Here is a 26477-nt window from a genome sequence, read left to right on the forward strand (position 1 = left end):
TGAGTTCAAACTCCGGCCGAGTCATACCAAAGACTATAAAAATGGGACCCATTACCTCCCTGCTTGGCACTCAGCATCAAGGGTTGGAATTGGGGGTTAAATCACCAAAATGATTCCCGGGCGTGGCCACCGCTGCTGCCCACTGCTCCTCTCACCTCCCAGGGGGTGATCCAGGGTAATGGGTCGGAATCAGAGAATAATTTCGGCACATATTATATTGATATAATGGATATATATATATATATATATATATATATATATATATATATATATATATATATATATATATCAATCAATCAATCAATCAATCAATGTTTATTTATATAGCCCCAAATCACAAATGTCTCAAAGGACTGCACAAATCATTACGACTACAACATCCTCGGAAGAACCCACAAAAGGGCAAGGAAAACTCACACCCAGTGGGCAGGGAGAATTCACATCCAGTGGGACGCCAGTGACAATGCTGACTATGAGAAACCTTGGAGAGGACCTCAGATGTGGGCAACCCCCCCCCCCCCCCCCCCCACTAGGGGACCGAAAGCAATGGATGTCGAGCGGGTCTAACATGATACTGTGAAAGTTCAATCCATAGTACATATATATATATATACACGGCATGGCGCGGTTGGGAGAGTGGCCATGCCAGCAACCTGAGGGTTCCTGGTTCAATCCCTAGCGCCTACCAACCTAGTCACGTTCGTTGTGTCCTTGACCAAGACAATTCACCCTTGCTCCTGATGGGTCGCGGTTAGGGCCTTGCATGGCAACTCCCGCCATCAGTGTGTGAATGTGTGTGTGAATGTGTGTGTGAATGTGGAAATAGTGTCAAAGTGCTTTGACTACCTTGAAGGTAAAAACGCGCTATATAAGTATAACCCATTTACCATAATTAATAATTACTATAACTGGATATTTAGAATATGTGAAAGTGGAGGAGTTCAAATACCTAGGAGTCTTGTTCACGAGTGGGGGAAGAGTGGATCGTGAGATCGACAGGCGGATCGGTGCGGCGTCTTCAGTAATGCGGACGTTTTACCGATCCGTTGTGGTGAAGAAGGAGCTGAGCCGGAAGGCAAAGCTCTCAATTTACCGGTCGATCTACGTTCCCATCCTCACCTATGGTCATGAGCTTTGGGTCATGACCGAAAGGACAAGATCACGGGTACAAGCGGCCGAAATGAGTTTCCTCCGCCGTGTGGCGGGGCTCTCCCTTAGAGATAGGGTGAGAAGCTCTGCCATCCGGGAGGGACTCAAAGTAAAGCCGCTGTTCGTCCACATCGAGAGGAGCCAGATGAGGTGGTTCGGGCATCTGGTCAGGATGCCACCCGAACGCCTCCCTAGGGAGGTGTTTAGGGCACGTCCAACCGTTAGGAGGCCACGGGGAAGACCCAGGACACGTTTGGAAGACTATGTCTCCCGGCTGGCCTGGGAACGCCTCGGGATCCCCCGGGAAGAGCTAGACGAAGTGGCTGGGGAGAGGGAAGTCTGGGTTCCCTGCTTAGGCTGTTGCCCCCGCGACCCGACCTCGGATAAGCGGAAGATGATGGATGGATGGATGAAAGTGACCAATCAAGCAGCTAAAATGTGCCAAATATGGATAAGTGTCTGGAGTGTGTTTCATCATCCCTTGTAATGGATTTAAATGGGTGTCATTTTGATTTTTGTCATGTCGATATAACCTCCACAAAGTTCAATGAGCAGGTTGTGTAAAATGTGACCATGTGTGTTGAATTGTGCGGGTCGATTTTTTCTTTTCTTTTCTGCACCATGACTAGGGAAGGTTGTTTGCATTGGGTCATATAAGTAAAAGCCATGCTATATCTTGAAAGTACAATGAATGACAGTTACTTTTGTCGGCCACCAGATGGCGACAAAATGGCAGCAATCAGACCCCTGATATTTAGATATGATATAGATACACCGCTCTCGGTTGAAATTATTTATTGAACTTGTGCTGTCTATCGGGCGAAATGGAAGATGTCGGCGGGCCACACCTGGTCTGCGGCCCGTAGTTCGGACTCCTCTGCTATAGAAGTTCCACTTGGATATTCTTAACCTCTGATTCTTCCAATTACCTTTCGGACATGTTGTAATCAGACATTGGAAATGTGTTATCTATCATAATGTAATTTTATGCATGTTTGAACACCATATATACCTTGTTTCCATCATGCTTTGAAATGGATTTCAACCCCAAAAAATTATAGTGATCTTTTATAATGTCCACAAAGTTCAGTGAGCATGTGTTATGTGTGACCATGGCTGTTGACATTTTGTGTTGCTTGAATTTTTGTTTTTTTGCACCATGACTAGGGAAGGGTGTCTACACTGGTCATATAAGTAAATTGCTGTGAATGCATTTAAAACATAATTGAAGATCATTGACCTTATTTAGTCACATAATAGCGACTTAATAGCAACTTCAAAATTGTCAAACTGTTAGAATGAATGCTCCTTGTGGGTAAGATTCCTGACTAAACTTGTGATGTCACGGGGGCCGCACTTGGCAATGGACACCCCTGCTTTAGAGTAGTCCGTGTACAACTTGTACAGCAGTATATATTTACGATCCGCTAAAAATAAGGCAAACACAGAAATTGTCTGAATTTATTCCAAGCATGGTGCATGAGTGCCTCACTGCGGTTCCCTGAGGGGAAACATGAATTGCAGCAAGTACTGTGAAGATTTGATGTCTTGTTGGCAGTGTCATTGTGTGGGGCTGCACGAGTGCTGCCAGCACTTCAGGAGGGGAGCTGCGGTTGTCTCTCCGGAGACCCGGTGATTAAAGCTGCATGCTTCCACTATCGGGGCCGGTGCCAACTAGTGGGCCCTGAAGTAAAACAGAACTTCAAGACAGGAATTGCCTGGTGCTAAATGACTCGATGACCTGGTTCTGGGTCAGTGTTTTAAACGTACCAGAGCAATAGCAATTTTTGTTGAGAGGGGAGACGTGAATTTCAACATGTGCTTCTATTGTTGGAGGTTGTGTCGTTGTGTGGGGACGCACGACTACAGCCTGGCCTAGCAAAAGGCCAGGGGTTGGAGCATAATGTGAATGTGCAGTAAATGAGTGTCTCCATGGTGATGGCTCATTTGAATAAAGCGGTCTGCACTGTTATCAATTCTACATCCAGTCTTAGTAGATCACACACACACACAACACGCCCACTAATAGCACATGCAATTAGAGATGTCTAATAATATCGGACTGTCGATATTATCGGCCGATTAATGCTTTAAAATGTAATATCGGAAATTATCGGTTTGAAAAAGTAACATTTATGACTTTTTAAAACGCCGCTGTGTACACGGACGTAAGGAGAAGTACAGAGCGCCAATAAACCTTAAAGCAGTGGTTTTTAACCTGGGTTCGATCAAACCCTAGGGGTTCGGTATGTCGGCCTCAGGGGTTCGGTGGAGCCTCCGCCGTGGAGATCGAGACACACCCGACTCATTGTGTAAATAAAAAATTCTCCCTAAAGGCGTATTATGGATATGGCAACAGCAAAAGTCACACTGATTTGTTGTGAGTTCATGCACTTTGTTGGTTTTGTTCTTTGAACAAGGTGATTTTCACGCACGGTTCATTTTGTGCACCCGTAAAAAAACATATATTTAATTTATTTTTCACTAAAGAAGGGTTCAGTGACTGCGGATATGAAACTGGTGGGGTTCGGTACCTCTAACAAGGTTAAGAACCACTGCCTTTGCGTGGCAACCCAGTCACATAATATCTACGGCTTTTCGCACACAAGTGAATGCAAAGCATACTTGGTCAACAGCCATACAGGTCACACTGAGGGTGGCCGAATAAACAACTTTAACACTGTTACAAATATGTGCCACACACCAAACAAGAATGACAAACACATTTCGGGAGAACATCCGCAACGTAACACAACAGCACAAATACCCAGACCCCCTTGCAGCACTAACTCTTTCGGGTTGCTACAATATACACCACCCCCCCCAACCACCACATCATCAACAACCCCACCCACTTCAACCTCCTCATGCTCTCTCAGGGAGAGCATGTCCCAAATTCCAAGCTGCTGTTTTGAGGTATATTAAAAAAAATAACGCACTTTGTGATTTCAATAATAAATATGGCAGTGCCATGTTGGCATTTTTTTCCATAACTTGAATTGATTTATTTTGGAACGTTTTGTTACATTGTTTAATGCATCCAGCGTGCCATCACAACAAAATTAGGCATAATAATGATTAATAATGATTAATTCCACGACTGTATATATCGGTATCGATAATTAAGAGTTGGACAGTATCGGATATCGGAAAAAAAGCCATTATTGGACATCTCTACATGCAATGTTATTGTTTGCACACTTTGTTTAGTGTGTGTTATTTGGTTCTTGGTGGGTCTTATTTTGACGAAGAAAATAATGCTACAAAATACGTTTTTTTTCCGATGAAACGCACTCCTTCGTGCCGATGTGTTGCGGCGGATCGCGGCTTACCTCCTTTTGATGAGGTAGAGGGTGTACCCCAGCCACAAGGTCCCCAGCATGAGCAGCAGGCACAGAATGGGGATCTCTCTGGAGCACAGCACCAGGGACCTGGGCAGGAAGACTGAGGCGGGACCCCCAGCGTGAGCATCGGGACGGGCCTCCGTCACGTTATTAAGCTTTTCGAGAACCTGGTTTATCTCCTGAAGCAACAGCGTGCCGTTTGCGGTCGCCAGGGTTGGTTCGTGGAAGAAGTGGTTAAAAACTGGAGCACGTAAGGGGAAAGACACCATTATTACGTCGCCAACTATTCTTATTAAAACCCAGAGGACCCACTTTTAACCGTGCCCTTGACCGCATCGCCAACAAACGCCACGGAGATGAACAAGGCGATGACTTCCTCTGTGGAGCTGGGGAGATACAAGCAGACACAACGTTAGGGCACAGAACGTGATGAAACGCGGCAGCACGCGCTAAAAGAAAGGAGTCATAACACCGTCTGTCCTCGCCTCGAGGTCAGCCCACGACAAGACGGCGGTCAGAACGCTACGTGCAATAGCTCGTTTTTTTAGTCTTTGACGACCAAACCTGGCAGGTCACGGTGGTGAAAACATTCAGAAAGGCTATTTTTAAACACTTTTTACAAAAAAGCATAGGTTGTTGAAGTACAGCACAGAATTCCCGAACAGGCTGAATATTTTGGAGTTGAAACTGTTTGAATCAGATGAAAAATGTGGAAGTTGTGGAACTTTGAAGAATGTCCCAATGATTTCAATGGGAATTTCAGACAAAAATGAGGAAAGAGTTGAATGGTCTGATTAAGTTGAAATGGTTGGTGTTGACATTTTTCAAATCGGTGGAGAAATGTGTTGAATTGAGAAATGGTGTTACGGAATTCCTGAAATTTTGGTAAAACCGGAAATTTTCCAGTTCAAAAAACAACTTAGTTTTTTGTCCCGATTAAGAGGAATGTTTTGACGGCAGAACGGTTGAAATGCGTTGAAAAATGTGGAAGGAGTAGTTGCCAGAAAAAGGGTAGAAATAGGGCTTTGGAAAACCAGGAATTCTGGAAAATAGTGGATTTTTTTTGACGTGGAAAAAGGGTCATTTGAATTTCCAGAATGGTGGAATGGTTGAAAAATGGCCAATTCATTTTAAATGGGGAAAATGTCCCGGAAAACCTGGAATTCTGGGAAATCTGTCAATTTTTGGAATTTATCAAGGGAAAGCCTGCGATTCCCAAATAAGATGAACAGTTTGAAATTGGAACGGTTGGGTGAAAAATGTAGAGTGCACTAAAATGGGGAGAAAAATAATAATTAAAACTGCAAGCAGCGATGGACGGGACCAACTGATGCTGGTGTTTCCTGCCTTTACCCATTCAACATATCTTTACCTGCACATTACCTACCTTCCCTGCATCCTGGGGTCACACTGGTGCTTCTTTCTGTCACCCATACATGGTGGTGCTTCCTGCCATCACCCAGACAACATATCTTTACCTGCACATTACCTACCTTCTCTGTATCCTGGAGTCAAACTGGTGCCTCCTTCTTTCACCCAGTAAACATATCTTTACCCGCACAGTACCTACCTTCTCTGCATTGTGTGGTCACGCTGGTGCTTCCTGCTTTTAAGTGGCCATCTTGAGACGGCAGCAGTTCTTTGAAGGCTCGTAAAATCAAAACCGGAGCAGTTATTAAAACTATTTTTGAAACTTTTAATCAGAAGGGTTCACTCTCTCTCCTGTGCGAGTTTGAAGCCGACACAACAAACACGCTCAGAGGAGATAATGTTTGAGAAAAGGTGACGGGTTTTTACAAAACTTTTGTTTTGAAGGGGTAATTGCCAACTTCCTGTTGATTTTTGCTGAAGGATGTAAATGAATGAAATGTATGTCTAAGTGAGACCTACATAGAGGTTTCATGTCCCTACGACATTACTCCCGGAAATTACAAGCAGTTTTGTCTGTGTTTTCTTCCTAGGAGCAGTTTTGTCTGTTTAATTCCTATGGGGCGCTGGAGCGCAATTTTGAGTTTTGGGGTTTGGTATTTTTATTAGATCGCTATTTTCGCCAGTCCTGATGTGTGTGTCCAGTTTGGTGAGTTTTGAAGCATTTTAAGGGGGTCAAATTACAGCTCAAAGAGGCACAAATGACACATTTTAGAAAAATTTAGTTTTGAAGGGTTTTTTGCCGACTTCCTGTTGATTTTTGCTGAAGGATGTTATTTTATGAAATCTAGGTCCAAGTCAGACCTACATAGAGGTGTTTGTTTCATGTCTCCATGACATTCCTTATGGAAGTTACAGGCAGTTTTGTCTGTGTTTTTTCCTATGGGGCGCTAGAGCGCAATTTTGAGTTTTGGGGCCGGGTTTTTCATTTGATGGCAATTTTCGCTAGTCCTGATGTGTCCTGGTGAGTTTTGAATCATGCTAAGGGGGGGAAATTACATCTCAAAGAGGCGGCGGTATAATAATAATAATAAAACCTTAGAAATACAATAGGGTCCTCTGTCCCAAAGGGACATCCGGTCCCTAAATAGATTAATTTTGGTTTAGAAAACCATACGTGTGAATGCTTTGGAGCAATCACAATTAATCATGATTGATGAAAAATCACAAAAGTTATAATCTGATTAAGAAAATTAATCATTAACAGCGCAAGTTTTCTTACACAACTCTAATTCTAAAAGTCTTATGAAGGCAATAGTGTTATTTCCAACAGAAAACAACTCAGAAGTTGACCGGCGTCTCAGACTGGACTTAATAGTTCCATCTGGAAATATGTCTGCCTTTTATCAAATACGTTGTTGTTGTTTAGTAGAGTCTCCCGAAAGCAGGGATCCACGGCATAATGGTGTTGTGCATTCACCGTTTGAAGAGCTTCATCACCAGGCTGATGTTGAAAAAACCTCCCAGGATGAGGAACAAACTGTTCCACAGACCGATGCAGGCGTAGAACGCGTCGAAGTCGAGGGCGTAGTCGTCGCAGATGCCTCGGATCACTGTAAACAAACACGAGGATGCGTTAGAAGGGTGGCTCCGTCTGTATAAACCAGGGATGGTCAACTATTGTTTGGAGGGACAGGTTTCTAGAAAGCCAAGGACCTGAGGGCTGGACTTATCCCTTCTTGTTTAGGACCGTATTTTTCGTACTATAAGTCGCAGTTGTCTTCATAGTTTGGCCGGGGGTGTGACATATACTCCGGAGCGACTTATGTGTGAAATTATTAACACACTATCGTAAAATATCAAATATTATTTATCTCATTCGCGGAAGAGACGAAGAAAATGTCAGCAATCGTCATAAACACATCAGCAATCGTCACATACACGTCAACCAATAAGAATTCGGCGGGGGAGGGTCATGGCAGAAGTGCATTGTGGGCATACTTGCCAACCTTGAGACCTCCGATTTCGGGAGGTGGGGGTGGTTAGGGGTGGGGCGTGGTATGGTTAAGAGGGGAGGAGTATATTTCCAGCTAGAATTTTATATATATATATATATATATATATATATATATATACAAGAAAAACTTGACTTTCAGTGAATTCTAGCTATATATATGTATTTATATACAGTGTATATATATATATATACATATATAAAATAAATACTTGAATTTGAGTGTTCATTTATTTACACACATAACACTCATCTACTCATTGTTGAGTTAAGGGTTGAATCATCCATTCCTTGTTCTAATTCTCTGTCACTATTTTTCTAACCATATGCATGTACAGTAGATGGCAGTGTTGTCCTGTTTAAGAGTGTCACAACATTGCTGTTTACGGCAGACAAACTGCTTTACGGTAGAAGAAAACGTGACTGCTGTTGTTGTGGGTTGTTACCGCGCTGGGAGTACGTTAATGAAACTGCCTAACAATAAACCCAGATAAGAAACCAAGAACTCGTCCTCGATCATTCTACAGTTATAACGTCATTGGGCAGACACGCTGTTTATATTGTGGGAAAGCGGACATGAAAACAGACTGTCGTCACTCAGGTCCGCATGGAGCTGGAGGGGGCGTGGCCTCCAGCGCCGCCTGAATTTCGGGAGATTTTCGGGAGAAAATTTGTCCCGTGAGGTTTTCGGGGAGTCTCCCGGAAAATCCGGGAGGGTTGGCAAGTATGATTGTGGGTCCTGGAATGCTAACTGCTATATGCTATATGCTACTGCTGTAGCTATTAAAATGGATCATTTCATCGTTGGCGGTAACTTATAAAACTGAGAAGGGCTAAACAAAAATGACACTGAACAGGAAATCATGTACTGCAGATTACAAGCTGGATGTAGTGAAATATGCAGCAGAAAACGACAAAAGGAAGCGGCGCATACCTTTGTGCATTGTGCATTATATTTATATAGCACTTTTTCTCTAGGAGTTGGCAGAGTTGTTTAGAAGCGACATCGAGGAAGAAGATTTCAATGGATTTATGGATTAAGAGTGACAGATATTTGGTGAACGTACAGCATGTTCTATAACGGGTCACCAACCTTTTTGAAACCAAGAGCTACTTCTTGGGTACTCATTAATGCAAAGAGCTACCAGTTTGATACACACTTAAATAAATTGCCAGAAATAGCAAATTATCTCAATTTACCTTTAATAAATAAATCTATATCTATATAAAACGGGTATTTCTGTCTGTCATTCCGTCGTACATTTTTATTCCTTTTACGGAAGGTTTTTTGTACAGAATAAATGATGAAAAAAACACTTAAATTGAACGGTTTAAAAGAGGAGAAAACTCGAAAAAAAATGAAAATAAAATTTTGAAACATAGTTTATCTTCAATTTTGACTCTTTAAAATTCAAAATTAAACCGAATAAAATGAATAGACAAACTATCTAATTTGAATCTTTTTGAAAAAAATTAAAAAAGAATTTATGGAACATCATAAGTAATTATTCCTGAATAAGATTGTTAGAATTTTGATGACATGGTTTGAATAGGTTAAAATCCAATCTGCACTTTGTTATAATAAACGAAATGGACCAAACTATATTTCTAACAAACACAAATCATTTCTTGTAAATTTTCAGGAACAAAAATTTTTAAAAAATTCAAAAGACTTTCAAATAAGATTTAAATCTAATTCGACTGATTTTCTAGATTTGCCAGAATCATTTTTTTTTATTTTAATCATAATAGGTTTGAAGAAATATTTCACAAATATTCTTTGTTAAAAAAACAGAAGTTAAAATGAAGAAATAAATTAAAATGTATTCATTATTATTTACAATAGAAAAAAAAATACTTGAACATTGATTTAAATTGTCAGGAAAGAAGAGGAAGGAATTTAAAAGGTAAAAAGGTATATGTGTTTAAAAATCCTAAAATCATTTTTAAGGTTGTATTTTTCCTCTAAAATTGTCTTTCTGAAAGTTATAAGAAGCAAAGTAAAAAAAAAAAAAAATGAATTGAAACAAGTGGAGACCAAGTCTTTAAAATATTTTCTTGGATTTTCAAATTCTATTTGAGTTTTGTCTCTCTTAGAATTAAAAATGTCAAGCAAAGCGAGACCAGCTTGCTAGTAAATAAATAACATTTAAACAATAGAGGCAGCTCACTGGTAAGTGCTGCTATTTGAGCTATTTTTAGAACAGGCCAGCGGGCGACTCATCTGGTCCTCACGGGCTACCTGATGCCCGCGGGCACCGTGTTGGTGACCCCTGCTCTATACGTTATAGTTATTTGAATGACACTTACCATAATATGTTACGTTAACATACCAGGCACCTTCTCAGTTGGTTATTTATGCCTCATATAACGTACACTTATTCAGCCTGTTGTTAATTATTCTTTATTTTAAATTGCCTTTCAAATGTCTATTCTTGGTGTTGGATTTTATCAAATAAATTTCCCACCAAAAATGCGACTTATACTCCAGTGCGACTTATATATGTTTTTTTTTTTTCCTTCTGTATCATGCATTTTCGGCCGGTGCGACCTATACTCCGGAGCAACTTATAATCGGAAAAATACGGTATATTCCAAAGTGTTTTCTACAGCAGACATTTGATTTAGGTCTATTTGTTTTGTCAGAGTTACAGGAGTGTTCTTCGGTTTTTGAAGGGGAACTTCACTTTTTTGGGAATGTTTCCTATCGTTCACCATAGAGATGTCCGATAATGGCTTTTTTGCCGATATTCCGATATTGTCCAACTCTTAATTACCGATACCGATATATACAGTCGTGGAATTAACACATTATTATGCCTAATTTTGTTGTGGTGCCTCACTAAATGCATTAAACAATGTAACATACAACACATATGGAAAATGGGAGGCCTTTTTTTTGACTGCCCGTTGCCGTGGGATGCCATATTCAAACTAATCTACAAAACTACCATCGATGTGCCAAATCGTTATTTTCAAATAAAAATTATTTTTAACTTCTTACCCACGGGGAAAATGTTAAATGTATGGAATATGACTGAGTCAGATGATTGCCGATTTTGTTGTCAGGAATCTGAATCCACCCTTCATTTGTTTTGGTATTGTCATATTGTGTCTTCCTTTTGGGTGGAAGTTGAAAAAAATGTGTTTAAGGATTGGTTTGTTTATGAAGCTTGATGTAATTTCGCTTATTTTAGGAGAGTTCATTGACAGTCATGACTTAGTCAATTTAATTGTAGTACTCGGTAAAAGGTTTATTTTTAAGGCCAAAAATAGATATTCACTTAGTATTACTTGCTTTAAAACATTTATTCAGTATTTTTTAGCTTTAGAAAGATACATGATTGACAACGATAATGATGCCAAAAAATATGAAAAAACATGGGAAATCCTTAAAGGCTTATTGTGAAAATGTAATTATGTTTACAGATATGCAACAACAGCAACATATATGTTGTTGTGTTCCCTGTTTTTCAGTGTACAAAATGAAGGTGTGTGTTGCCGAGTCTGACTTGGACATAATATGGACTATACACATGTTTTTTATGAAAATGTAATTTTGTTTATTAATTAAATGCAATCTGTTGTTTCCCTAATTTTTTGTTGTACATGGATGAGGGTGTGTGTAGCTGAGCCCGACTTGGACATTATCTGGACTGGACCTGGTTTTAAAAAACCCTTTAGACAAGTCTAATTTCATTAACAACCTGCTCTGGTTAAGATAAGGTTGTTTTCTTATTTTATAGATAAAATAAAATAAGATTTAAAAAAAAGAAAGTACAATAATATAAAAACAATTACATAAAAAATAGTCGTTAGTGAGTTGTGTGGTCCTCTGTCCTCTGTTGTCCTCTGTGTTTTTTATACACTTTGATTTTTATTTTACAGTTTTAATTGATTTTACCTTTTAAAATAGTTTTTAATCATATTTGTTTTTATATTGTTTTTATTGGTTTTATTCATTTTTTGTTTTATTCAGTCATTGGTGGAGCATAATATTGTTTTTAACATGGCTGTGCAGCACTTTGGAAACTTTATTGTTGTTTAAATGTGCTATATAAATAAAGTGGATTGGATTGGATAATGATAATGTTAATCATGTGTGCTTCAGGGACTGTGTCCCTTGCAGACTGTGTAATCTAGGTTGTGGGAACCAGAATTTTGGTAACAGAAAGAAACAACCCCTTTTTGTGGGTGTGGATGAGTGTGACTGGGGGAGGGAGGTTTTTATTTGGGGTGGGGGGGTGGGGGGGTTGATGCACTATTTGAAAGTGTATTCTGTGTATTTTATGTTGATTTAATTAAAAAAATAATGATAATACTTTTTTTTTTTTTTACCCTTCTTCCTATATAGCGCTTTTCTCTAGTGACTCAAAGCGCTTTACATAGTGAAACCCAATATCTAAGTTGCATTTAGACCAGTGTGGGTGGCACTGGGAGCAGGTGGGTAAAGTGTCTTGCCCAGGGACACAACGGCAGTGACTAGGATGGCGGAAGCGGGAATTGAACCTGCAACCCTCAAGTTGCTGGCCCGGCCGCTCTACCAACCGAGCTATGCCACCCCAACAATGTAACAAGGTTTTCCAAAAATAAATCAACTCAAGTTATGGAAAAAAATGCCAACATGGTACTGCCATATTTATTATTGAAGTCACAAAGTGCATTATTTTTTTAACATGCCTTAAAACAGCAGCTTGGAATTCGGGACATGCTCTCCCTGAAATAATCCTGATACCCACTAGAACTATGGGAAACACTGTACTTTGACTTTCACAAAGTGCTTTTTTTTTTTTAAACATGCCTCAAAACAAGAGCTACAAAAACAATGAAGGCACACAGCTTCAGTCCAGAGTATACTATAAACTGGGCTCTATCTGCCCTGTTAACGTATTCGTATGAGTAACAAAAATGTGCAAATAATCAATCAATTAAAAACAAGAAAGGCACAAAAATAAAAAACTGCTTCAGTCTCGACTAGTAGATAATACAGCCATCCTTTTAAAGTGCATGAACATTAATAAAACTGCTTCAGTCTAGACTTGTAGAATACACAGCCATCCTTTAAAGTGCATGGGGAAAAAGGCACAAAACATAAAACAGCTTCACTCTGTCCAGACTATTAGTCTATTTGTGCAACAGATGAAGCTCAAAGAGTGGGCTAATTATTTTTCTCCTTTTCATCCCTAGTGAGAGGTGGATTTTTCCTAATGGAAGGGGTTCTGGGTATTTGTTCCGTTGTGTTTACGTTGTGTTATGGTGCGGATGTTCTCCCGAAATGTGTTTGCCCTTCTTGTTTGGTGTAGGTTCACAGTGTGGCTTGTAACAGTGTTAAAGTTGTTTATACAGCCACCCTCAGTGTGACCTGTATGGCTGTTGACCAAGTATGCCTTGCATTCGCTAGTGCGTGTGTCAAGCCGTCAATAGTCAGTGACTGGGCCAGTAAGCAGAGGCAGCGCCTTCAAGGATTAATTGGCGCTCTGTATATCTTCTTGCGTCCGTGTACACAGCGGGGTTTTAGAAAGTCACACATTTTACTTTAGAAAATCGATACCGATAATCTTGAAACAGATACCGATAATTTCCGATACTACTTTTTAAAGCATTTATCGGACCGCCGATATTATCGGACATCCCGAGTTCACCATCATTATGAGAGTCAAGAAGACAAAAGGGTTGTTTTGCATTCGAACATGCAAAAAATGTCTCATTCTAAGTGGCTAGCATTGCAGCTAATGGGAGCAATCAATTCTACCTCTAAATTGCTTTAAAATGCATTCAAAAACAGCCAACCAAATTTCATTTACTTTCCGTAACCTGTATAATAACCAAGCTGTAGCAACATTGTTATTGTAAGAGTGAACACTGAGGAACTATTTTTCTAGCGTAGTAACAAAACGGTATGCTTCGGTATTAGCCATAAAAGCTAGTTACAGAAAAGGATAAGCCAGCATCTACACCATAAAACGCACTTGAGTTTGTAATGCCCAACACAATGGGATAAGACACAAATGTTTACTGACTTAAAAACATGAACAATTATAGTGCAATAAAGTATTATTTCATGTTTTGTTTGTACACAGTTAGCCAGTCAATCTATGTACTGTATCATGATTTGATATTAAAGTGACTCACTGGATGGACAGTTGTGCGTTTGGTCCAGCTGGCTGAGGACGTTTTTTCGGTTTATTTGTGTAAGCACTCCATTTATGTCGAAATAGCGTGGCTCCAAATTCCATATTTGCAGCTTCAAATTACTTTCACCTTACTCTCTCAGCGTCTGTCTGCTCCATCGTCTCACCCTTCCTTTGTGCGTGCTTCTACAAGCAGCAGTTCATCCTCAGTATATTCAGCTTCATAAATATAAGATTATGAATCCTCATTTGCCCAAAAATAGTAGTCTTCGTTGTTTATTGATTCTGCCATGCCTAGAAAACATGTGCGTTTGTCTCCGGAAGTAGAAACACATATTTGTTGCCCGAAGTCGGAAGTGTGTTGCTATGGAAACAAATCAATGTGCGGAAAAAAATCAGTCCCGGAAATGATTAAAATGATCAAAATAGGGTAAGTATTGTGCATGTTTGATATTGTTATGAATGTGTCTGTTACTACATTTTATATACATGTATATGTGTACATATATGTATATATATATGCTACAACAGTGATTTCCATTAGCTGCATCTTCCAAGCGTTTATCATCTTTAAATCCAAAAAAAAAAAACAGGTGTGTGTTCTTGTCTCTCATAATGATTGTGAACGATCGGCAAAATAAATAAGTTTGCTTTTAAGGATCTTCTGCAAAAAAGGTTAATTCAACTGAACTTGAAGGCCACCAGTTGAATAGGTCAAGATGATGAAATAGAGAGGACCTAAGATGGAACCTTGAGGAACACCACTAGTTGAAGTAAAGAAGTTAAACAACTACTGACTCGATCTGAAGTAAACAAACTACAGCAACATTTTACTTGCATAAATGACATTACAAAAACATTTTATCTGCCAAAAAGTAGAGGACTTAAAGCGGTACCTTGAGGAACGCCTTACTTACTTTTGGCAATATAGTGTATTTGTCCACCCATCCAAATGATGAGAATCAGGTGTCCTAATCACTTGTATACTACCGGTGTATAAAATCCAGCACTTAGGCATGAAGACTGTTTCTACAAACATTTGTGAAAGAATGGGCCACTTTCAGTGATTTCCAGTGTGGAACTGTCTTAGGATGCCACCTGTGCAACACATCCAGTCGTGAAATTTCCTCGCCCCTAAATATTCCAAACTCAGCTGTGGTCTTTATTATAAGAAAATGGAAGAATTTGGGAACAACAGCAACACAGCCACCAAGTGGTAGGCCACCTAAAGGGGTCAACGGATGCTGAAGCGCATAGTACATATACTTTCTGCACAGTCAGTTGCTACAGCGCTCCAAATTTCCTGTGACCTTCTAATTAGCCCACGTACAGTACGCAGTGAGCTTCATGGAATGGGTTTCCATGGCCGATCAGCTGAGTCTAAGGCAAAAATCACCAAGTCCAAAGCAAAGCGTGGGATGCAGTGGTGTAAAGCACGTCGTCACTGGACTCTAGAGCAGTGGAGACACCTTCTCTGGAGTGATGAATCATGCTTTGCCATCGGGAAATCTAATGCACGAATCTGGGTTTGGAGGTTGCCAGGAGAATGCCACATTTAAGACTGCATTGTGCCGAGTGTGAAATTTGGTGGAGGAAGAATTATGGTGTGGGGTTGTTTTTCAAGAGTTGGGCTTGGCCCTTTAGTTCTAGTGAAAGGGACTTTGATTACTCTGCGACCTCTTTGCACTATGCGCATCAGCATCTGCTGATCCCTCTCTGTCAGTTTATGTGGCCTACCACTTGGTGGCTGAGTTGCTGTTGTTCCCAAACTCTTCCATTTTCTTATAATAAAGCCCACATTGACTTTGGAATATTTAGGAGCGAGGAAATTTCACGACTGGATTTGTTGCTCAAGTGGCATCCTATGGCAGGTCCACGCTGGAAATGACTGAGAGCGGCCCATTCTTTCACACCTTTGTAGAAACAGTCTCCATGCCTAAATGCTTGATTTTATAGACCTGTGGTCGGGCCAAGTGTTTAGGACACAATATTCTGATCATTTGGATGGGTGGCCAAATACTTTTGGCAATATAGTGTATGGAAAATCACAAGTTTGGACCCCAGTGTTTGCTAGCAAGGTAGAAATGTCAATGCGAGGATCTGCCAATGTGTGGTCCAAGTTCTTCTTTGCAACACCAGCACTTTACTGTTTTTGTCAGGGTTGCCCCTGAGTTTGTTTGTGTTTTAGTTGTTCCTGTGTGTGTGTAGTATTTCCTGTCTTTAGTTCCTGTTAGCGTTCTTATTTTGTCTGTTTCCTGTCTTTCTCCCTGAGTGCTGTGTCCCCTCAGCTGCGGCTGATTGGCACCTGACCAAACCTGGTGTCAATCAGCCCGCTCCGATTTAGACCTTCCCATCCAGTCAGTGCTGGATTATTGTCGATGTCATTTCCGTATTGTCGCTCCTATCGTGTCGTTTCGTGTCGTGTCATTGTAGCATAGGAGTAAGCTATATTTCGGTATCTGTTTGTAGCTTACTGTCTTTTGTGAAGTGTGAAGTGAATTATATTTATATAGCGCTTTTCTCTAGTGACTCAAAGCGCTTTACATAGTGAAACCCAATATCTAAGTTACATTTAAACCAGTGTGGGTGGCACTGGGAGCAGGTGGGTAAAGTGTCTTGCCCAAGAACACAACGGCAGTTACTAGGATGGCGGAAGCGGGAATCGAACCTGCAACCCTTTAAGTTGCTGGCACGGCCACGCTACCAACCGAGCTATGCCGCCTGTTCCCTGCTTCCGTTTTGTTTTCATTCTACAAGTAACGACTTCTGTTTTCCTGCTCGCTACCCGCTCGCTTCCAAGCTAGGCCCTTTTGTTTTTGCTAGCTTCCATGCTAAGCTCATTTTGTTTTCTAGCTCCCATGCTAGCTCTTTTAGTTTTGTTATCCGCCTTGTGCGCGCTTTTTGTTGTACCCCTTTTGTTCTTGTTGTCGTACTTTAATTAAAACATGTTTACCTGCTAAATGCCTGCCTCCATCTCTGCATCTTGGGGTTCGTCACAAACTAACTGACAGTTTTTAGGAATGTGCTGCAAAAATGTTTGTCTCCCATGTTTTGAAGTTAACGGGAATTGGGCAAGTTGCATAGCCCGGGTGTACAGTATATGTAGAAGTACGCACCGCTAATGAAGATGGCGAGCGGCGCGGTGGTCAACGGAATGACAAGCGGGGAGCCGGCGAATAAGGCGTAGATCACACCTCCGATGCTCTGGCCGACAATGGTCTTCTGAACATCTGAGAAAGAAACCCCGGTTGTCAGTCTTTTTACCACACCCGTCATCGTGAGGTGTGACATTTAACACCACCTATTTCCCCTCGCGTGCTTTCGTCGTTCAGAGAGCCGAAGGCGATGGCGGGCAGCAGGATGGCGATGTAGAGGAAAATGGCGGTGGTGGTGTACTTGAGCAGACAGCGGTCTTTCCCGATGATACCTTCAGTGGTCAAAGTGGTGTTAAAGAACAATCTCGGAAGCGAAGCGAAGACCGCCAGCAGCGTTTACCACCTACCGTCCGTGTAGTCGGAAGGGTAGAGGGGCAGGCGGCGGCGGAGGTCGTCGTAAACACCTTTACCGGCTTTGAAGAACTCCTTCCACTGCAATGGAAACAAGACCACGTGAACTGGAGAAGAAGCTACTTAGAGGGGAACATTATCACCAGACCTATGTAAGTGATGTTGCAGAAAAAAAGACCATATATTTTTTTAACTGATTTCCGAACTCCAAATGGGTGAATTTTTTCGAATTAAACGCCTTTCTATTATTCCACAACTTTGTGGTTCTACCAATAGAACCTTTCTACCGATAGAACCTTTCTTCTCCCCAAAACCACGTTCTCCATAGACTGTTTGAGTCTCAATGTCCTCAGTGGACTTGATGAAACACTTAGTTCTGCTGCCAAGGCAGACTTGGCAGCCTTTTTATCCAACCCATCTGCCTCTCGTTCCCCAGGTCCGGATTGCGGACTCTGGATAATCACATCATTTGGCACTTGGTGGTTCCTCATACAGTATTTACATGTCTGGCTGCAGTGCTAAACCACAGGAAGTACTATGAGAGAACATGTGGGTTTATTGTTCTACGGTCTTTAGCCGTACCTCAAGTGCTTTGCCTTTCCGTGGATCGGAGTCATCCACGACCTCGACTACGGCATTCACCCGGACCATGGACAGCTGCTGTCGCTGGCGGACCAGTTCTTGCTTGAACTCCTCCCGGGTCTTGGTTTCTAGAAGTTTCTGTCTGAAGGAAATGTCTGAGAACATGGTGGCGAATGTCCTTCCAAGTTCTATGGCGGACTTTGTGCTTTTCTGTAAAGGGGAGGGTGGAAGCGGTCAGAAGAGGTTTGCGGTAGGAAGTGCAATACTTCATAGGGGTTTTTACTGTTCTGTGCGGGGCCAGGATGAGGATCACGTAGCGCGCCTCGCAGCAGTTGACCCCCCAGTTCTGCGGCCTCTCCAGACGTGCGATGCAGACGTAGCGTTTCTGCAGGCTCTTCACCTTGCAGCTGATCGGGAAAGTAACGCAAGTTAGCACATGACTACGCCAGCGACGTAGAAAAGGAGGCATGTTGTGAGATTTTCATTTTTGTTTCATCTGACATCACATGGACAAAGATAAGACCTTCTGGAGGAAAGTTCTGTGGTCAGATGAAACAAAAATGGAGCTGTTTGGCCACAATACCCAGCAATATGTTTGGAGGAGAAAAATTGAGGCCTTTAATCCCAGGAACACCAATCCTACCGTCAAGCATGGTGGTGGTAGTGTTATGCTCTGGGCCTGTTTTGCTGCCAATGGAACTGGTGCTTTACAGAGAGTAAATGGGACAATGAAAAAGGAGGATTACCTCAAAATTCTTCAGGACAACCTTGGGTCTTGGGCGCAGTTGGGTGTTCCAACAGGACAATGACACCAAACACACGTCAAAAGTGGTTAAGGAATGGCCAAATCAAGCTAGAATTAAGGTTTTAGAATGGCCTTCCCAAAGTCCTGACATGTGGACAATGCTGAAGAAACAAGTCAATTTTAGAAAACCAACACTTTTAGCTGAACTGCACCAATTTTGTCAAGAGGAGTGGTCAAAAATTCAACCAGAAGCTTGTGGATGGCTACCAAAAGTGCCTTATTGCAGTGAAACTTGCCAAAGGACACGTAAGCAAATATTAACATTGCTGTATGTATACTTTTGACCCAGCAGATTTGCTCACATTTTCAGTAGACCCATAATAAATTCATAAAAATAAAAAAAACTTAATGAATGTTTTTTGTGACCAACAAGTATGAGCTCCAATCACTCTATCACAAAAAAATAATAGAAACTATTGGAAACGCAAGACAACCATGACATTATGTTCTTTACGAGTGTATGTAAACTTTTGATTATTACGCCATAATCTTGATTTGTTGCATACCTCGGCTTTAAGTAAAATTTCAGTCCAGTAAGCTTAGATGTACTTGCTTCTGTTGCCAGCTGTCTAGACCGGTAGTGCCCAAACTTTTTCCACTGAGGACTACTGACTGATAAATCAAAATCTGTGGGGTGGGCATTTTTTTTTCCCTAAGCACCATCAAGTTCTGTGTGAATGCTGAAAGGCCAAAGCCGAGCTATGCTAACAGTTAGCACCTTGTCCACATAGCGTCAAGTAACAAAAAATATGAGCAAAAAGAGCTGTAAAAGCTAGAATGCTCACAGTACTATGTTAACAATAGCATGCTTACAGTTAGCCTTAGTGCAATACCAAATTATATAACACTGAGTTGTATAAAAAAAAATTTAGCATGCTAAAAATGCTAACTGTAACGTGTCAAACACCAAAAAATGTCAGTCTGAGGTGTGCACCTGATATTTGTTTAAGATGCTCGCCTGCTAATATATACCTTAATGTATACCTTAAAAAATACATACTAATTTTAACATGCTAACAAGTATCGTTTGTGTCAGAAAATGATCAAAAAACTTCCTGTTCTCTGAGTTCCCAGTGAACAGACGAAAGCTGTTTTTGTTGCACCAAGATAAAGGCGTGGAAAATTCCATTGAGCTTATCTATTTTGATCCAAGACCTAACCAAGCTCGATCCAGGACCAGTCCAAGCCCGAGGCAACTTTTTCTTTTGTGTTAATGTGACCAAAAACAATGGCTATTTACATACCCCCCATTCCTTTAGAACAATTGTTCTTAACCTGGGTTCGGTCAAACCCTAGGGGTTCGACGGAGCCTCCGCCGCGGAAATATCGGAAATTATCGGTATCTGTTTGAAAATGTAACATTCATGACTTTCTAAAACGTCGCTGTGTACACGGACTTAAGGAGAAGTACAGAGCGCCAATAAACCTTAAAGCAGTGGTTCTTAACCTGGGTTCGATCGAACCCTAGGGGTTCGGTATGTCGGCCTCAGGGGTTCGGTGGAGCCTCCGCCGTGGAGATCAAGACACACCCGACTCATTGTGTAAATAAAAAGTTCTCCCTATCGGCTTATTATGGATACAGAAACAGCAGAAGTCACACTGATTAGCAGGTGTGTAATTTGTTGTGAGTTCATGCACTGTGTTGGTTTTGTTCTTTGAACAAGGTGATGTTTATGCACGCTTCATTTTGTGCACCAGTTCGGACTATAAGTCGCAGTTTTTTTGCATAGTTTGGCCGGGGGTGCGACTTATAGTCAGGAGCGACTTACGTGTGAAATTATTAAAACGTTACCGTAAAATATCAAATATTATTTAGCTCATTCACGTAAGAGACTAGACTTATTAGATTTCATGGGATTTATCGATTAAGAGTGACGTATAGCATGTTTTATATGTTTATAGTTATTTGAATGACTCTTACCATAATATGTTACGTTAACATACCAGGCACCTTCTCAGTTGGTTATTTATGTGTCATATAACGTACACTTATTCAGCCTGTTCACTATTCTTTATTTATTTTAAATTGCCTTTCAAATGTCTATTCTTGGTGTTGGGTTTTATCAAATAAATTTCCCCCAAAAATGTGACTTATACTCCAGTGCGACTTATGTTTTTTCCCTTCTTTGTTATGGATTTTCGGCTGGTGCGACTTATAGTCGTTATACTCCGAAAACAAAAAAAAACATTTTATTTTTTAGTTAATAAGAGTTTGGTAAATGCACATATGCAACTGGTGGGGTTCGGTACCTCCAACAAAGTTAAGAACCACTGCTTTAGAAACAGCTGTTATGTAAACTTGGAATATCCAAATAAAATAAATCTTATATTTTTTACATGGAAATCTCATGTAAAAAATATACAACATAAAGTAGCAAGAAATACATCAATAATGAATAAAGCCAAATATGTTCTAGACCAAAAATCACTTTATATTCTCTACTGCTCACTAGTGTTACCATATCTGAGTTACTGTGCAGAAATATGGGGAAATAATTACAAAAGAACACTTCATTCACTAACAGTGTTACAAAAAAGATCAGTTAGAATAATACATAATGTTGGGTATAGAGAACATACAAACCCTTTATTTATTGAATCAAAGATACTGAAATTCCACGACATAGTGGAATTGCAAACAGCTAAGATTATACACAAAGCAAACTATAACCTGTTTCCCAAGAATATACAACAATTCTTCTCAACAAAAGAAGAGAAATATAATCTTAGAGAAAAATGTAATTTAAAACATTTGTATGCACGTACAACACTTAAGACCTTTAGTATATCAGTATGTGGAATTAAATTATGGAATGGATTAAGCAAAGCAATCAAACAATGTACTAATATGATCCACTTCAAGAAACTCTTCAAACTGGAAGTGTTTACAAAGTACAAAAATGAAGAACCATGATAAACATTCTGATTTTACTCACCCATTCATTCTCAAAATAATCTGATTTATCTCATCGTATGGAATAAAACTTACTTAAGCAATTATTTATTTATTTATTTATTTGTATTGTGATTACTTATTACTTATGGAGTATACATTGTGAATACATTGAGAACAGGAAGTGAACAAAAGTTTTAGCAACTGTTATGTAAAGAAAAGGGGTAGGATTAAATAAACTCTGCTTCTTCCTCCTCCTTTTCGAACATGTTGGAAAGAGAAACTGGAAATTGTGATGTATCATGTTGTATGCTTGCATGTTCGAAATAAACTCAAACTCAAAGAAGAGACGTGAACCTTTTTCCGTCAGAGCGTGGGTGACACTGTAAGAGGTTACAAGTCGACACGTTTCTCCTCAAATTGAGCAAATTTAAATCTGTCTCTGTTTAATTGCTTGCTTCTTGTCTCGTTTAATAGATGTCATCAGTGTTTGAACCTGACAGTTTGTCAAGTAACAAAATATTTGACGCTGAGGTGTATACTTGCAAAATTAGCACAAAAGCGAGCATGCTAGACTGCAGTCCTATAAAAAATAACTCCAGGCCGCACATTTGACACCCCTGGTCTCGACTACAATAGCCCTACGTCGACTCCTTTTTAGTGGTTCGTACAAGCTGTACACTGACTACTCCCGTCTAAATATCCGGGTGTCAATCTCTAGAAACGACGTCCTCTGCTGGTACCAGTAGGACATAGCCCCTGCTGCAGAGTACAACGATTACTCAACAGTGAAAACAAATATGGGGCGACTGCAGAGTCCGCACTTTAAAGCCAAGGTTACGCCCGGATACTCACAGAATACAGAGCCAGGACTGCTGGTAATGAATGCCAGTGGGCGTGGAAGTCACCCCCTGAATGGTCTCTGACAGAAGATGGACTGTCGAGGAAACAAAGACGGGAAAAAAAAAACAAGCTTCAATGTCACCGAGTGTTTGTCATCTTCCATCCATCCATCCATGTTCTACCGCTTGTCCCTCTCAGGGACACAGATGCGCTGGAGCCTATCCCAGCTGCCCTCGGGCGAAAGTCGGGTTTGTCATCTTCTTACCGTTCAACTCCCTCCTGCCCTTGTCTGTGAACAGCGAGCCCATGACCTGGTCCACGTCGCAGCCCCCATCGTGGGTGTCCTCCGCCACGCTGCTCAGCATGCGCCTCAGGACCTCGTCCAGCGTGGAGGCGTCCTCGTCCAGGAGAATGCTCGCCTCAACCAGGAAGGCGTCCAGGTCTCTGTGGGGCCGGACCTCCTCGTGGAAGTCCATCGGCTTCACGTACTATTTGGAAGGCGGGGGGAGGGGTTAATGTTACTTAAAGGCCTACTGAAACCCACTACTACCGACCACGCAGTCTGATAGTTTATATATCAATGATGAAATATTAACATTGCAACACATGCCAATACGGCCTTTTTAGTTTACTAAATTGCAATTTTAAATTTCCCACGGAGTTTCCTGTTGAAAACGTCGCGGAATGATGATGTCAGAAACCGACATTGATTAAACGTTGTCAAAAAGCATGTTGTATTTGTGTTGAAGAATTTGGGTTGGGAAATGCCCAAAATTTAAGGGTTAAATCAACTTCAGAACCTAACATTGAATAAACGTTGACAAAAGTATGTTGTTTCCATGTATTTGTGTTGTACAATTTTGGTTGGGAAATGACCAAAATTCAATGGTTAAATCAACGTCACAACCTGACATTGAATTAACGTTGTCAAAAATCATGTAGTGTTGTTGAATTTTGGTTGGGAAATGACCAAAATTCAATGGTTAAATCAACGTCACAACCTGACATTGAATAAACGTCAAAAATCATGTTTCAACGTTGTATTAGTGTTGTTGAATTTTGGTTGGGAAATGACCAAAATTCAATGATCAAATCAACGTCAGAACCTGACATTGATTAAACGTTTTCAAAAAGCATGCTATTTGAACGTATTTGTGTTGAATTTTGGTTGGGAAATGGCCAAAATTCAAAGGTTAAATCAACATCGGTACCTGACATTGAATAAATGTTGAAAAAAAGCATGTTGTTTCAACGTATTTGTGTTGTAGAGTTTTGGTGGTGAAATGACCCAAAATCAATGGTCAAATCAATGACACAACCTGACATTGAATAAACGTTGTCAAAAATCCTGTTTCAATGTTGTATTAGTGTTGTTGAATTTTGGTTGGTAAATGACCAAAATTCAATGGTCAAATCAACGTCACAACCTGACATTGAATAAATGTCAAAAATCATGTTTCAATGTTGAATTTGTGTTGTAGAATTTTGGTCTGAAAATGACCAAAATTCAATGGTCAAATCATCGTCAAAACCTGACATTGAATAAACATTGTCAAAAAGTATGTTTCAACGTTTCATTTGTGTTATAGAATATTGGAAAATGCACAAAATTCAAAGACAAAGTCAAGGTCAGAACCCAACATTGATTAAACGTTGTCAAAAAGCATGCCATTTCAACATATATATGTTGTAGAATTTTGGTCTGGAAATGACCAAAATTCAACGGTTAAATTAACGTCACAACCTGACATTGAAAAAGCGTTGTCAAAAATCGTGTTTCAACGTTGTATTTGTGTTAAATTTTGGTTGGGAAATTACCAGTATTCAATGGTCAAATCGTCAGAACACGACATTGAATAAACGTCAAAAACCATATTTCAACGTTGTATATGTGTTGTAGAATATTGGGAAATGACCAAATTTCAATGGTCCAATCAATGTCAGAACCCAACATTGATGAAATGTCATCAAAAAGCATGTTTCAATGTTCTGTTTGAGTTGCTCAATGTCACTCAGGACGTAATTCAACAAGTTCTCAACGTTGTTTCAATGTCTTGTGCCTGCCGGGACGTTAGCCTAGCATGTCTACCTTCTGTAAGGACTTGACTAAAACACACAAAAAGACCCACCTTGTGTGTTCAATGGAGGACATTCAACTGGCTGTCGAGCTTCGCACAAAATAAACTCTCATATCGTAGATTTTAGATCCAAGCCGATGTCTTCTCATACTTGTTTTTTTTGCAGAAAATATCCATATCGGTTTGGGAGAGCACTCGCTAATATATATTTAGACAAAATCCCATTTGCTTACCTTCCTTGTTGTGTTAAGAAGACCAAACCCTGGCACTTCTCCTTCTGCCAATAAAACAGTACAGTCGGTTACATCGTTTACAGAAACCTTGACTAAACTTGGGCTCAGAACTTGAATTGGATTAGAAAGTAAAATCCTGTTAAACAACATTTTAAAAAGTATGAGTCAGATGCAAGAAAAAAATTAAAAGCAAGCAAAAAAAAATATATATATATGCATATATATATATATATATATATATATATATACACACACAGAGGGCGTGGCTCAAAAGGGGGTGTGGTTTGATGGATTTATATGTGTGATACAATTTTAATACTGTTTGACTCCAACCTAAGTTTGTTTAGCTACATGTTTTGGATTATTACAAATACTGTACATTAGAGCTGTCCGATAATGGCTTTTTTGCCGATATCTGAAATTCTGATATTGTCCAACTCTTAATTACCGATTCCGATATCAACTGATACCGATATATACAGTCGTGGAATGAACACATTATTACGCCTAATTTAGTTGTGATGCCGCTGCTGGATGCATTAAACAATTTAACAAGGTTTTCCAAAATAAATCAACTCCAGTTATGGAAAAAAAAATGCCGGCATGGCACTGCCATTTTTATTATTGAAGTCACAAAGTGCATTATTTTTTTTAACATGCCTCAAAACAGCTTGGAATTTGGGACATGCTCTCCCTGAGAAAGCATGAGGAGGTTGAGGTGGGCAGGGTTGAAGTGGAGTGTAGAGAATACCCGGGGGGGGTGTATATTGTAGCGTCCCAGAAGAGTTAGTGCTGCAAGGGCTTCTGGGTATTTGTTCTGTTGTGTTGATGTTGTGTTACGGTGCGGATGTTCTCCCGAAATGTGTTTGTCATTCTTGCTTGGTGTGGGTTCACAGTGTGGCGCATATTTGTAACAGTGTTAAAGTTGTTTATACGGCCACCTTCAGTGTGACCTGTATGGCTGTTGACCAAGTATGCCATGCATTCACTTGTGTGTGGGTGTGAGAAAAGCTGTAGATAATATTTGACTGGGCTGGAATGCGATAATTTCCGATATTACATTTCAAAGCATTTATCGGCCGATAATATCGTCAGTCCGATATTATCGGACATCCCTACTGTGCATGATACATTATTTATTTTTAGTGCAACATAACACACTGAACAAAAAAACAGCTGTTGGGCTACCCAACATTTTAATGTGTTTATGTTATTGACGGGGATTGATCCAGCAGTTTTCTGCTATGGACTTCATGATCGCACACTCTAGACACAAAGAGTTTCCTGTTAATACCTTTTATTATTTTTAATATACATATATACCATGTTTATCTCGCTAATTCTCCCTTTCGAAACTCGACCTTATCTTGCAACTGACCACTGATTGGTCAGCTGCTGCATGCCCGAAAGCCAATCAATGAGCTTGCAGGCAGTCTTAAGGGACAGGTTTCGGTCTAAGCGGGCGGTTTTCCACCTGGCACAAGTGTTTGACTTGTTTGTATTCATCAGCGCTACATTATTTTAGGACATT

The 26477-nt window shown here is 40.3% G+C and overlaps 1 protein-coding gene across 2 annotated transcripts in view; it reads right to left on the reverse strand.

The window, feature by feature from the left end:
- The window catches only part of LOC133546255 (solute carrier family 4 member 11-like), a 112568-nt gene that overhangs the window by 20243 nt on the left and 65848 nt on the right, over positions 1 to 26477 (reverse strand). For both annotated transcript variants that reach the window (XM_061892168.1, XM_061892169.1), the window contains 11 exons: positions 24947 to 24990; positions 22901 to 23123; positions 22648 to 22729; positions 18378 to 18501; positions 18095 to 18304; positions 17509 to 17593; positions 17308 to 17433; positions 17123 to 17236; positions 7342 to 7474; positions 4806 to 4879; positions 4482 to 4734 (listed from right to left, as the gene is read on the reverse strand). In XM_061892168.1, coding sequence (XP_061748152.1) covers positions 4482 to 4734; positions 4806 to 4879; positions 7342 to 7474; positions 17123 to 17236; positions 17308 to 17433; positions 17509 to 17593; positions 18095 to 18304; positions 18378 to 18501; positions 22648 to 22729; positions 22901 to 23123; positions 24947 to 24990 — 1468 coding nt within the window. The remainder of the gene's footprint in view (positions 1 to 4481; positions 4735 to 4805; positions 4880 to 7341; positions 7475 to 17122; positions 17237 to 17307; positions 17434 to 17508; positions 17594 to 18094; positions 18305 to 18377; positions 18502 to 22647; positions 22730 to 22900; positions 23124 to 24946; positions 24991 to 26477) is intronic.

The sequence above is a fragment of the Nerophis ophidion genome, linkage group LG29 (assembly GCF_033978795.1).
Source record: "Nerophis ophidion isolate RoL-2023_Sa linkage group LG29, RoL_Noph_v1.0, whole genome shotgun sequence".
Lineage (NCBI taxonomy): Eukaryota > Metazoa > Chordata > Actinopteri > Syngnathiformes > Syngnathidae > Nerophis > Nerophis ophidion.